This window comes from Neofelis nebulosa, chromosome 15 (genome assembly GCF_028018385.1).
Source record: "Neofelis nebulosa isolate mNeoNeb1 chromosome 15, mNeoNeb1.pri, whole genome shotgun sequence".
NCBI lineage: Eukaryota > Metazoa > Chordata > Mammalia > Carnivora > Felidae > Neofelis > Neofelis nebulosa.
The window spans coordinates 22166694-22181487 of NC_080796.1; the positions used below are offsets into that span (position 1 = coordinate 22166694).

Consider the following 14794-nt stretch of genomic DNA (forward strand, 5'->3'; position numbering starts at 1 on the left):
GTTATTGATGGTTTAACAACTGGCTTGCAAAGTTTGTGATTATTTAACAATGGGCTTTCACAAGATGACAGGAGTAAGTTTTACCCCAGCCTTAATCCTTCCTCTAATTTTTTGAATCTACAGAATAGAGTTACAATAACTGCTTTAATGTTTGTATCTAGTAATTCTACCATCTGCCTCATTACTGCATCTGTTTCTACTTATTATTTTGTACTTTTTATGACTCATATTTTCCTGCTCCTTTGCATGCCTGCTAATTTTTTATTACACATGACAGAAGTGTATATTTTACCTTATTAGGTGCTGTATATTTTTGTATTCCTATAAATATTTTTTGTTCTAGAGCAGTTATTACTTGGAAATAGCTTAACCTTTTATAACTTGCTTTTAGGCTTTGCTACAGAGTACCAGAGCAGCCTTTAGTTTAAAGGAAAATTTCCCTGCTACTAAGGCCTCTACTTGATGTCCCATGAATTATGAAGTTTTTCCACTCTGGCTGTGACAAACATGAAAGGGGTTGTTCCCTCTGCTCCTTCAAGAGTTTTCCTTCCCCATATCCACAGGAATATATAAACAGAGAGACCCAGTGTCCCTGATGAGTTTGTGGAGCTGGCATAACCCTCAAATTTAAGAACATATGACACACAATAGTACATTATGCATCCTAATATAATTAAAAATTGATATAGAAAGGATTGCAAAACTACATATTTTCTAAAAGCATCTGTTTAATATAATCCCATTGCATCAAATTCAAAATGATCACAGTGACACTTTTTTAAAAAATCCAAACAGAACTGGATCTGATTAAAATTCTAATTTTTTTCTTTTGGTGTTTTTGAAACACATAATAATTAAATATATATAGCTGGGGTATTATTATTATTTTTTTTATTATTATTATTTCTAGAATACTATATGTAGTTTGAAAGAAAGAAAATCTCTGCTTTCCAGTGTTTGATCTGAGGATATGAAACATCAGAATATTCAGATTCTATCCATCTTTCCCAAAGTCTCCTGAATGATAGGATATACAGGATTATACAGAATTTCTAATTAGTCCGTGTCTGCCTGTGGATCAATGTATTCAGGCTGTTTATTTCTGTTCTTCTTGCTTCATTATTGTAGCCAATAAAGAAAGCAAATGGCAAGATAAGTTATAATCCTCTCGTTGTTGGGGAACGAAGATATGACTGGCAGTTGACCTGCTGACTTGGACCTGGGTGATTAGAGGCTCCTCAGCCCCTCCTCAGCAAGTGGAATGTGAGCTCCACTTGCCTTTCCTGCTCCCAGAGGCTGATCCAAGGACATGACCTTGAGATAGTGATGGGTGTTCAGAACCCCCGCACAGCGTACATGACTGGACTCTGTTGAGGCCAATACATACATTTTAAGATGTGGAGTGCAGGGGCAGGGATGCTTTCATCTTGTTGCTACCCAAGACAAGCCTTGTATGTAAGTTTCTTCTGCTTATAAAAACCTACCAACCTGCCTCTTTCTTCAGTCTCTCCCTCCCCTCTGCATATGGGGTTCAGTTTCAAACTGCATCTGGGAAGCTCCCAAGAGGGTTGCTAACCAATATTCAGTTTACTACTTGTTGCTAGCTTTGACTGTGACAGAAGCCACAAAAAAATGCTGGCAAAACAGATTTAGAGATTATTAGCACATTTGATTTAGCTGCTCATGAAATCCTTTTATCCTTCCCTCAAATTCAGGGACCCAACCTGGAACAAGTAAAATGCAAGGTCTGAAGTATGAAGCATTGAATTTGCCTTGTAGTTGTGTTTAATGGCAAAATACCACAAGAATTACTCCCTCATAATGTAGAACTTATATTCACTAATTCACTGAAAAATGTGAAAAAGGAAAGAATAAAACAAAAGCCACCTAACAGTTTCACAGCTCAGATACAACTTTAATGTTGAAGTCTTTTCCTAAGCGTATAAACTTTTTACTCAATTGAGATCATACCAAAACTTTGTGTTTTATTCCTTTACAAGGTCCTATTTCAGATTTGCTTTTTGGGTTTTTAAAAAATATTTCATGTTTTTATTTAAATTTTAGTTAACATATAGTGTATATTAGTTTCTAGAATTTAGCAATTCATCACTTGTATATAACACCCAGCGTTCATCCCAACAAATGCCCTCCTTAATACCCATCCCCAATTTGGCTCTTCCCCCCACCCACCTCCGCTCCAGCAACCCTCAGTTTGTTCTCTACGGTTAAGAGTCTCTTATGGGTTGCCTCCCTCTATGTTCTTTCCCCTATGTTCATCCATTTTGTTTCTTAAATTCCACATGAGTAAAATCACATGGTATTTGTCTTTCTCTGACTGACTTATTTCACTTAGCATAATACAGTCTAGCTCCATCCACATTGTTGCAAATGGAAAGATTCTTTCTGGTGGCTGAGTAATGTTCCATGATATCTATATCTTACATCTTTACCTAGTTGATGGACATTTGGGTTCTTTGCATAATTTGGCTATTGTTGATAATGCTGCTATAAACACAGGGTGCATGTGCCCTTTCAAATCAGTATTTTTATATCCTTTGGATAAATACCAAGTAATGGAATTGCTGCATTGTAGGGTGGTTCTATTTTTAACTTTTTGAGAAAACTCCATACTGTTTTCCACAGTGGCTGCACCAGTTTGCATTCCCACTAACAGGACAAAAATGTTCCCTTTTCTCTGCATCCTTTACAATATCTTTTGTGTCCTGTGTTGTAAATTTCCAGATTTGTTTCAAAGTAAAAATTGTTTGAGCCCAATGCATTCTTTTCAAACAGATAATGAACAGACAAGTTCCTTTTCACTTGCATGTGAATGAATATCCACTACTTTTTCCAGCAGGTCAGGCCACCCAGACTGTGCAGGATTTACAGTACCCAAGGGTATCACGTCAAAAGAAGCACTATTTGCATTGTAGGAACTAGTTTTGTATATTACGATAATTTTAGGCATATGGCAGAAAATATTTTTCCTTAAAAAATTACTATGACAATTAGAAGTAAACTGTTTTGAAGAAAGAACCATTTATCTAATTCACATATATTGCCTATATGGTGACTCTGCAAAAACCATAAATAAGCAAGAGTGATATTTATTCCCCCCCCCAAAAAAAAATGAGTCAAATTTGTCTTATTAGGAAAAATTGTTATTGGATCCAAAACCCATGCACCACCTTGAGCATTAATGACATAAAGAAAATATTAACTAAGAGCCAAATACCCTCACTAGTTTTTCTTTTTAAAAAATAGAAGACTTTCGGGGCACCTGGGTAGCCCAGTTGATTAAGCATTTGACTCTTGATTTTGGCTCAGATCATGATCTCAAAGTTGTGAGATCGAACCCTGTGTCAGGCTACACACACAGCGTGGAGCCTGCTTGGTATTCTCTCTCTCCTTCTCTCTTCCTACCCCATTTGTGCATGTGTGTGCTCTCTCTCGCAAAAAATAAAAATAAAAATAAATTATAAAAATTAAAAAAAAAGAAATAGAAGACTTTCTATTATACTTCTTTTTTGGAAAAAAATTGAATATAGAAACTGCAGTAAATAATTAAAGTTTATAGTTTGTTATAGGCACTTATAGTCAAGAGTTTCAGAAAAGGGAGCAGGGAAAAAATGAGGTGAATAAAACAATTGGGAAATACAAATGGCTGAAAGAGAAAGACAAGTAAAGGAAAAATAGAAAAAAAGATTGTACTTAGAAAATAGAGAGAGAAAAGGAGCGCCTGGGTGGCTCAGTCGGTTAAGTGTCCAGCTTCAGCTCAGGTCATGATCTCAAGGTTCATGAGGTCAAATCCAGCGTCGGGCTCTGTACTGACAGCTTGGAGCCTGGAGCCTACTTTGAATTCTGTGTCCCCCTCTCTCTCTGACCCTCCACTGCTCGTGCTCTGTCTCTCTCTCCCTCTCAAGAAAATAGAGAGAGAGAAAGAAAAGAGGACAGGATCAGACTCTTCGAGAAATATGACAATTTAGGGTATGCCCACCTTAAAAATCGATGTTCTCCCAATAGCAGGTGTAAATGGGTGTAAAATTGGGAATATCACTTATCGGATTGGTTGGAGGTTTCCAGTTCCAATCATAAGGCAATATATTTCCATTAAATATAACCAATACCTTAAAATTGGTTAGGAAAATATTTCTTCATCAAAAACTGAAACCAGAGCACCTAACCATTTCATGTTTTTTACTGCTGTGTTAATAAAACATGACAACAGGGGGATATTTCCAAGTGAAATCATCTTTTACCAAATAAGAGGGGAAGTACTGAAGGTCCCCAAACCCTCTTGGGAATAAGCTATTACTTTTTTTTTTTTAAGTTTATTTATTTTGAGAGAGAGAGAGAGAGAGCATGCAAGCAGGAGAGGGTCAGGCTCCACACTGTCCATGCAGAACCCGATGCTGGGGCTCCATCTCACGATTCAGAAGGTCCTGAGCCAAAACCAAGAGTCAGATACTTAACCAACTGAGCCACCCAGGTGCCCCAGGACTAAGCTATTATTGAACATGTTTGCCAAACTATGATCTTACTCATAGTAAGATCTTTTAAATAAACTACACACCCTTCCACTACCTGCTTACCGTTAGCTGGTCCAAAAGGGAGGCAGTTCTAACAACAGACAGTAAGGCCTCAGAAGAGTTTCACTGGGGGTATGGCAGAGTTTCTACCTTGAGGGTTAGAATTCAGTGGAATGGAATAAGAATGCTAATTTTTATCACCTTCTAGAAAGGTTACTTTTCGTCTTGAAAAAAATCCTTTGAGATTACAATTGGTGTATTTATCCCAGATCTTGGATTGCCTTATTTGCATTGCATCTTTCAAGTCCATCAATGCCCCATCGCCAAGAAAAATAGCATAAATATCTACTTGCCAGATGCACAATTTGTGCAAAAAACAAAAACAAAACAAGATCCAAAGAAAAATAATTTATCCTCATATCTCAATGTAAATTGACAATAAATTTCATATTTAAAAATTTCTTTTAAATGTAAGAGAGAGAAATAAATCTGACATACCAATAGTTTTCAGTGAATTCACAGAAAAAATAGGATCTGTAATGCCAAGGGTCATGCTAAAGAGTAGGCAAGATTGCAAATCCCATGACTCTTCATTGAATCTCAGAACTACATATCCAATTACGATGAATGCCACAACAAAGCTTATTAATCCTGTTAGGAAGACCTGTGAAACCAATTCATAACACAGTATTAGATTTAACATTTAAAGATGGCACGACTACATTTACTTAGGTAAGAATCAGACCTTGGTTATGCATTTTGTACAGTTACTCTAAAAAATAACTTTGAAAGGTATTCAGGGTTACCTGCCTCAAAGAAACCATCCCTTCCAAACAAAAGAGATTCTATTTTACTGTTACAAGAACAATTCACTAATCTTTCTTGTTGTCATTCCGGCTTAATAGTTCCCAACATCAAAATGTTCTTAAAATGGAATGCAAATGTTTCCTGCTTCTGTGTAAAACATTTCCTGGTTTCCTTGGTGTTGATCTGCAGGGCTCCACGCAGAAAGAAAGGTAAAAACAAAGGGCAAAAACCACATGCCAGCTGATTTGGCCCTCTTATTAAGGGCTTTCTAGAAGCCTCATTCAACAAACTTTTGTGCACATTTCATTAGCCACACTATTTTCTGAGGCTACATAGCTACCACTTGCTGAGAAACAGAATATTTCACACTGGGCCCACCACTATACCAAGCAAAATCCAGTAAGTTTCTGTTAATGAGAGAAAGAGAGAATGCATATCAGATGGGCAATTAGCAGTGTCTGCCTCAGAAATAGAAACAATGTAAAACTCTTAAACAAGAAGAAGGAATTAAAGAATAACGAAAACTGACTCAACTTGATTGAGAAGGCTGAAGGAGAAGCAAAGGTGAAGCATGGCAAATGCAAAGTACAAAACTACATGTGAGAAATAAACCCAAATCGATTTCTTTTGATTTTTTAACTTATTTTTAATTCACATGCAGTGAAATTCATTCTTTTGATGTGGAGTTATAGGTGTCTTGACAGATGCATGCAGTCATGTGACCATGACCACAATTAAGAAACAGAACAGATCCATCACCTTAAAAAAAAAAAAAATTGTCCTTAGGCTCCTCCTTTGTACTTAATTTCTTTCCCTATCCCCAGTGCCTGGCAACAAATGATCTGTTCTCCAAACATACTCTTTTGGCTTTGCTAGAAGGAAGGTCTATGAATGGAATTATACAATAGGTAGCCTTTTGAGTCTGGTTTCTCTCTCTTGGCTAAGACATTTGAAATTCTATGTTGTGTCTATTAAATCTCTGTTCCTTTTTCGTTGCTGGGTGATATTCTATGGTAAGATGTATCACAATGTGCTCATTCATTCACTAGCTGAGGAACATTTGAGGTCTTTCTAGACTTTTCAGATTATGAAAAAGGCTGCTACAAAGATTCACACAGAGGTTTTAGTGTAAACATAAGCTTTCATTTCACTTCAGTAAATACACAGAAGTAGAATTACTGGGTCATATGGCAAGTGTATGTTTAACTCGGTAAGAAACTCCCAAACCGTTCTCCAAAGCGGCTGTACCATTTTGCATTTTCATGCATTCTCACCAGCACTTGCTATCATCAGGCTTGTTATTGTTTCTGCTGTTGCCATTCTAATAGGTATGTAGTGGTACCTCACTGTGGTTTTAATTTGTATTTCTCCAATGGCTTAACAGTGTGGAACATATTTCCAAGCACTGTTTTCCATCCAATCTTCCTTGGTGCCTCAAATCTGTTAAAATATTTTGCCCTTCTAGGGGCGCCTGGGTGGCGCAGTCGGTTAAGCGTCCGACTTCAGCCAGGTCACGATCTCGCGGTCCGTGAGTTCGAGCCCCGCGTCAGGCTCTGGGCTGATGGCTCGAGCCTGGAGCCTGTTTCCGATTCTGTGTCTCCCTCTCTCTCTGCCCCTCCCCCGTTCATGCTCTGTCTCTCTCTGTCCCAAAAATAAATAAAAAACGTTGAAAAAATAAAATATTTTGCCCTTCTAAATCTATTTTTAATTACAATAAATATTAAGCTAGTTTTTAATTTTTTTTAAATATTTATTATTGAGAGAGAGAGACAGAGACAGAGTGCAAGTGGGGGAGGGGCAGAGAAAGTGGGAGACACAGAATCCAAAGCAGGCTCTAGGCTCTGAAGCCGGACACCAGCTTGAACCCACAAACTTTGAGATCATGACCTGAGCCAAGGTCAGACACCAACTGACTGAGTCACCCGGGTGCCTGGTAAAACAGCAGAGATTCTCAATATGGATAAAATAACAAAATCTAAGTATATATTATCAAAAAAAATCTAGACATAAGGACATCAAAATCTTATAAGTGGAAGAATGGGAAAATTATATCAGGAAAATACTAAGAAAAAGAAAGCTGGTATAACTACAGTAATACCAGATGAAATTGATGTAAGGCAAAGAGCATTATTTAGGATAAAAGGGTAGCTAAATAATGGGAAAAAATTAACTAGGAAAATAATAATACTTGTAGGCACTTAATAACAGAGTTTCTACTTACATAAAGTAAAAACCAGCAGAATTGCAAGCAGAAATTGATAAATCCATAGTTATAATGGAAGCTTGTTATATTAAATTGAAAAACAACACTGGCAAAGATATAGAAACCAGACTTCATAATAAACAAAATAATCTACTGAACTAATTTAGACCCCTGCACTCAACAATGGGAGAATGTATATTCTTGTAAAGCAAAGAACATTTTGGAAAAGTGAGATACTAGGCCACAAAGCACATCTCCACAAACCACAAGAGTTGATATACAAAACACATTCTCTAGTCATAATGTGATAAAAGAAATAACAATAAAAGACCATATTTGGAAATTTTAAAATAACTTCTAAGTAATTAATGGGTTAAAAACAAATAATCCAATTAAAAATGGGCAGAGGACCTGAATAGATTTTTTTCCAAAGAAGACATATTGATGGCTTATAACAGACACATGAAAGACAACATAACAAGTCACCAGGGAAATGCAGATCAAAACCACAATTAGCTATCACCTCACACCTGTCAGAATGGCAAGTATCAAAAAGGCAAGAAATGGATAAGTGTTCACAAGGATGTAGAGAAGAGGGAACCCTCTTGTGCTGTTGGTAGGAATGGAAATTGGTGCAGCCACTGTGGAAAACAGTATGGAGATTCCTCAAAAAACTAAAACTAGAAGTACCATAAGATCCAGTAATCCCACTTCTAGGTATTTATCCAAAGAAAACAAAACACTAATTCAAAAAGATATATGCATCCCTCCTTACTGCAGCATTATTTATAAGAGCCAAGATATGCAGGCAACCTAAATGTCCATCGATAGATAAGTTGGATAAAGAAGATGTGGCATTTATATAGAGACACAGCCATAAAACAATGAAATCTTGCCATTTGCAACAACATGGATGCACCTATTACACTAAGTGAAATTAGTCAGTCAGAAAAAGACAAATACCATATGATTTCATTTATGTGTGGAATCTAAAAAACAAAGTAAATAAATAAATAAACAAAAACCAGAAATAGACTCAATAACACAGAGAACAAACAGAGGATTACCAGAGGGCTGAAGGATGTGGGCAAAATAGCCGAAGGGGCCAAAGAGGTACAAACTTTCAGTTATAAAATAAGTAAGTCACAGGGATAAAAGTACAGCATAATGAAGATAGTCATTAATATTGTAATAACTTTGTAGAATGACAGATGGTAACTACACTCATCATGGTGAGCATTTCATATGTACGTGATTGTTAACTCACTGTGATATACTGAAATTAATATTGTATGTCAACTACACTTCAATAACAAATAAATAAACAAACAAGTAAAATTCTTCCACACATGAAGGAAAAAAAAATCAACGGGTCAAAGAAAAAAGTATAGTAAAAATTTTAGATAGGTTTGGGATGATAATGAAAACACTAAAAATCAAAACACGTGGGTGAAGCTAAAAGAGTAGTCATAGAAAAATTTTAAACCTTAGATGTACGAAATACAAAAAAAAAAAAGAAACCTAAAAATCAATCAACTAATGTCTACCTCAAGATGTTAGAAAAAGTACAGAATAAAACCAAACAAAATAAAATATTCTTTGAAAGAAAAAATAAACTCGTCTGGAAGCATGATTAAGAAGAAAGAGAAAGCCACAAATAAAACAATTTTAGCAGTGAAAATGGGCAAATCTACAGATATAGTGGAGATGAAGAATTCAGGTTCTGTCATTTATCAGCCTTGTTTGTGACCTCTAAGCCACGATTTGTTGATACATAAAATGGAAATATTTACTCAGTGCCTTATCACACTGGTCACTCAGCAAATACAGATTCCTTCTCCCTTCTCTTCAATTCCCTTTACGTAGTGGTTCCACAGAAGAAGGAGGGTAGAACTAAAAATGTGAGATTTGTGAATTATTAATCTTCTTTATAGACAAAACATATTTTCTGCTAACATAAACAAGCAAGACTGACCATAATTTGTTTTAAGATGTGTTCTTACCTGCCAAAGCATATTCTTGAGTATATAAAAGTCCACATCCAAAGCAGCCATAAATATAATTATAGGTGAAAAATAACAATAAAGTGAAAAGCTTGGTGTTTTCAGAAGAGGGTAGACAATTTCGTGCACCTAAACTAACAAAGATAAATATGAAATTAGCTGGCTGCCATTTTTAGGTATTAGAAATTAGAATTAGGTAATTTGAGGTATTAGAAAGTGATGCTATATCAATCAATATAAGTTTTAGTATATTCCAATATGCAACTAATGAGAGATTATCTACAAGGTCAGTTTTGAGGGTCTTGTAGGTTTCACGATCTGTCCAGATGAGTTATATGTACAGTCCACTGTTCATCAGAGAATTGTGTGAGTTTGGGCTACACAAACACTGCGTGTGGTAAGTACTGCAATGAGTGTTTTCAAAAGTGATACCCCTGCCACTAGTGATCCCTGAGAGCATTTTAGATGTTCACAAGTATTTTTTATTTGACTGTTAGATGTTTATTCTAATTGGCATTGAGACAGAAAAGAGAACCTTGCACAGTACTTGTGATTTCACAAACATTTGCTTAGGATTTTAAAGTCCTTCGGTGAGGGACACCTGGGTGGTTCATTTGGTCAAGCATCTGACTCTTGATCTCACAGTTCATGAGACTGAGCCCTGCATTGGGCTCTGTGCAGAGCCTGCTTGGGATTCTCTCTCTCCCTCTCTCTCTGTCCCTCCCCGACTCATTCGCACTCTCTCACTCTCACTCTCTCTCAAAAGTAAACATTAAAAAAGAAATGCTCGGGGCTCCTGGTGGCTCATTCGGTTAAGCGTCTGACTTTGGCTCAGGTCGTGATCTCGCAGTTTGTGAGTTCAGGCCCCACGATGGGCTCTACGCTGACAGCTCAAAGCCTGGAGACTGCTTCAGATTCTGTGTCTCCCTCTTTCTCTGCCCCACTAGTGCTCTGTGTGTCTCTCTCTCAAAAATAAATAAACATTAAAAAAAAAATAAAAAGAAATTCTCTTGCCTTAAAAAAAATAATAAAGTCCTTTAGTGAGTCAAGTAGAGAAAAATAATACATAGATAATAGCACATATTGTGAATATAAGGCATAAATCATGAAGGTTGTACACAGATGAATGGAAGAGATAGCAACAATGATTGAAAAGCTGGAAATATTCCCTCCTAAAAAGTTTTTGGCTCAACTAATAGTTTAATCTCCATTACTTAACCTCTCTGTGCCTCAGTTTCCTCATCTGTAAAATGGGATACAGTACCTACTTCCACTGGGTTTCTGTGAAGACCAATGAATTAACTCAAGAATTGATGATAAGCTGAGCACAGCATAACACATAGAGAAGTTGAATCACTACGTTGTACACCTGAAACTAAGGTAACACTGTGTGTCAACCATACTTAAATTTTTAAAATTAAACAGCTCCATATTTCACTGGGAAAAAGGAAATATTACTATTTCTTACTAATTCTACTATTTCTATAACTTATTACTAACAAATTAATAAACACAAAGCACTTAAAAGAGACCCTGGCACATAGCAAACACTCAAAAGACGTTAATAGTAATGGTGGTGTTTAGAAGAGTAACAGGAGGTTTTTACAATCCTAGAGAGGTACAAGCATCATCTCCATTTTTTAAAAATAAAAGAATGAGTGGAGCCAAATCATTACTGATCACACTGCTATGCACTTGAAGTCAAGAGTTAATAAATAAAATTTTTCTTGTATCTGCATTATATATTACATGACACATTTTGCATTTAATCTGGCAGTCAGAAAAGAGTAACCATGCTTCATTATGACAGTAACAGCTGCCTTTTATAACTAGAGGCTCCACAGGTATTGAAGACTATTCCACAGGGGTGCCTGGGTGGCTCAGTCGGTTGGGCGACCGACTTCGGCTCAGGTCATGATCTCACGGTCCATGAGTTCGAGCCCCGCATCGGGCTCTGGGCTGACAGCTCAGAGCCTGGAGCCTGTTTCAGATTCTGTGTCTCCCTCTCTCTCTGACCCTCCCCCGTTCATGCTCCGTCCCTCTCTGTCTCAAAAATAAATAAATGTAAAAAAAAAAAAAAATAATGAAGACTATTCCACAGATGAAACCAGTATACAGAGAGGGGAAGGAAACAGGAGTAAGGCTCCAAAGGCAGACGATGAAGAACCCAAGAATGCAGTCGAATTTTCCTTACTTCCATACTAGCATTTTATCTTCTGCTTCTCTAATATGTCTCTTATACTGTATGGTTTTTCATTTTCAAAATTTTTAATGGCAGATGAATTCTTTTCAGTACCTGTTCACATTTTTTTAAAATTCCATACATTCAGGGATAGCGTTGAGAGTGGACCTTGATTTTGGTTTCTGTTCTTTCATTTACTAATTTATTGTACATACATTACCTGAACAAAACTGTGAGCCAGTTGTCCTATCATAAATCCTGACACAGAAAGAATTATCAAGACAACGACTTCAGAATTCCTTAGACAGGTCTTCAAAAATCCTGAAGAAATACATGTATGTGTTATTTATACAAAATGTATAGTTTCAAAACAATTTAATATCCTCTTTCTCTAGGTACTTAATTTCAAACTTCCCGAGTGTCAGGGTGCCTGGGTGGCTCAGTCGGTTGTGTCCAACTTTGGTTCGGGTCATGATCTTGCAGTTCATTAGTTCGAGCCCCACATCGGGCTCTGTGCTGACAGCTCAGAGCCTGCAGCCTGCTTCGAATTCATCTCCCTCTCTCTCTCTCTGCCCCTCCCTTGCTCATGCTGTGTGTGTGTGTGTGTGTGTGTGTGTGTGTGTCTCAAAAATAAACACTAAAAAATTTTTTTAATAAATAAACTTCCTGAGTATCATATCGCTATGAATAAATAATTGATAGCTGTTACAAATGCTGTCTCTTTAAGACATACAAAATGAAGCATCTCTCACAGGTAAATTTGGAAATACTGAAATTCCAGCAACCTCCCATTTGCCCACCCAGTGGCCCATTATGATCACTGTACAGGTATCTTATCTGTGGGTCTGATGATGAGAAATTATGAAAAGCCAAACTTCATATCAACCTATTACACCTTTTATTAGTACTCATCCTAAACTACAGCAATATATATTCTATAGTTTTCCTAAAAGCCGGAAATACTTTTTTTTTTTAACGTTTATTTATTTTTGAGACAGAGAGAGACACAGCATGAACGGGGGAGGGGCAGAGAGAGAGGGAGACACAGAATCGGAAGCAAGCCCCAGGCTCTGAGCCATCAGCCCAGAGCCCGACGCGGGGCTCGAACTCGCGGACCGCGAGATCGTGACCTGAGCCGAAGTCGGACGCTCAACCGACTGAGCCACCCAGGCGCCCCCAGAAATACTTTTAACTGAGCTCTAACTATGGAGAAAACTGGCTTCACCAGACAAGTAACAGAAGACATGTGTTATTCTCTGCCTACATGTATTATCTTGCCTTGAAGCTCTCTCCTCTGTCCAAGATTATTCAGTTCTTATCTCCAGAAGGAATATATAGACTATAATCTAATTAATTTATGCCTAGGGCAAGATTCTGGCATCCCATTCACTGCCTTCCAGCTACAGGTCATGCCAAGTTGGTAGATATTAATTGAATACTTCTTTTGCATAGGGCTAAAGAAATGTTTCTTGAACCATTTCTGTAATGCCTCTTATTGCTAGAGCACTTGTCCCTATGTAATCATCAAGGATCTGGGGCTGTTGAAATTCATGGTCACCAGCGCCTCTTAGTACGACAGGAGACCAATGTCATTAGTGTGTGTTTTAAAGATTCACCCCAGAAAAGGCAATTTTGCTCCCTGAATATGATAGGTAAAATTGAAGAAGGTTTTATGAATGTTTGCTTCATTATTTCTTTATACTCTTCCTAATTCAAGAAAGGATTTTAAAACAGCTGACCTTTTTTCCCAAAGAAAAAAATGTTAAAGGGGACTAGAAGCTTTTCTCCAATCACTAGTGTTGAATTGTGGAATAAAGTACCTGTGTTTTTTAATATGGTATTTTATCTGCATGAATATCATTAACCATACCTATCGAATTCTTTTAAAAAATTTATTTTAAGTTTATGTATTTTTAGAGAGGGAGAGAGCATGTGCATGTGTTGGGGAGGGGCAGAGAGAGAAGGAGAGAATCCCAAGCAGGCTCCGAACTGTCAGCGTGGAGGCTCAAAATAACGACCAGTGAGATCATGACCTGAGCTGAAATCAAGAAGCGGACACTTACGGGACTGAGCCACCCAGGCGCCCCATACATATTGAATTCTTAATTATCATTTAAGAGGCCTTTCCTTGTGAAGTCTCTCCTAATTGCCCACTAGGGTGTGGGGTGGATGGCATCCTCCCGGAAGGAAAATCACTTCAAAAGCCATGATAGAATGGACAGAAGTGATGACATCAAGTATGCAAATTGTGAAACGTATGTGTGGGTCTTATTTGCCCCAGTCGTTGTCCCCTCATCCCAGATTTATTGGTCAGGTTAAGCCTGGAAGGCAGGCAGCATGAGGCTCTCCTCCACGTTACCAGAGATTCTGGACCACAACTTTACAGTTAAACTAACCACATTGTATTGTAATTATTGTTTGCCTGTCTCCCCCATGAGGGGACTATTTCCGCTTCTGCCTACCATTCTGCTGTGCTCAGCAAATGTCACCGAAGGAAGGGACACAGTATAGATGCTACTTATAATTAAAGGAAACTAGACTGTCAGCATTCACTCACATCTTACAATTTCATTGGACTTCTTCTTTATGGAAGTTGTGATCACTTTCTACACTAAGAAAGGTTCAGAGGGCAGAGGAAAGATGAGATTTAGAAATTACTTCTTACCTCCCAGGACAATCGTGAAACACACAAGCATTGTGAAATGCCCATTTACAATAGTGTAGCCAGCTGTCTTGCCGCAGAGTAATTCTGTCCTGCTGCTGTTACCTTCTCTTTGCACCCAGAAAAAAGAGTTCATTTTTGACACTGCTTTTTCAGTCCTAACTTGATGAATTCAGATGTGAGTTACTACTTTCACTACCACAGACTAACCTGTTATAAGATGCAAAAAGAAGACAATGAGACTTGCCAAGTTCCAGCACATCCACATTCTTCCTACCTAAGATTGTACCACACTCAGGTCTCAGCACATATCTTCTTGCCACAGGGCACACATTGATACTGTCTGTTCTACCTCTTGCTCCAAGAATGTTTCAAATTTTTAATGTTTATTTATTTTTGAGAGAAAGA

The 14794-nt window shown here is 37.4% G+C and overlaps 1 protein-coding gene across 5 annotated transcripts in view; it reads right to left on the minus strand.

Annotated features, from left to right (window-relative positions):
* The window catches only part of SLC9C2 (solute carrier family 9 member C2 (putative)), an 86721-nt gene that overhangs the window by 70734 nt on the left and 1193 nt on the right, over positions 1-14794 (minus strand). For 4 of the 5 annotated variants that reach the window (XM_058700263.1, XM_058700261.1, XM_058700262.1 and 1 more), the window contains exons 2-5: positions 14390-14596; positions 11945-12045; positions 9543-9671; positions 5028-5193 (exon numbers count right to left, since the gene is read on the minus strand). In XM_058700263.1, the coding sequence (XP_058556246.1) occupies positions 5028-5193; positions 9543-9671; positions 11945-12045; positions 14390-14522 (529 nt within the window). In that variant the 5' untranslated portion in view covers positions 14523-14596. Of the gene's footprint in view, positions 1-5027; positions 5194-9542; positions 9677-11944; positions 12048-14389; positions 14597-14794 lie in introns of those variants that run through there. The other variant, XM_058700264.1, reaches the window with a different exon arrangement.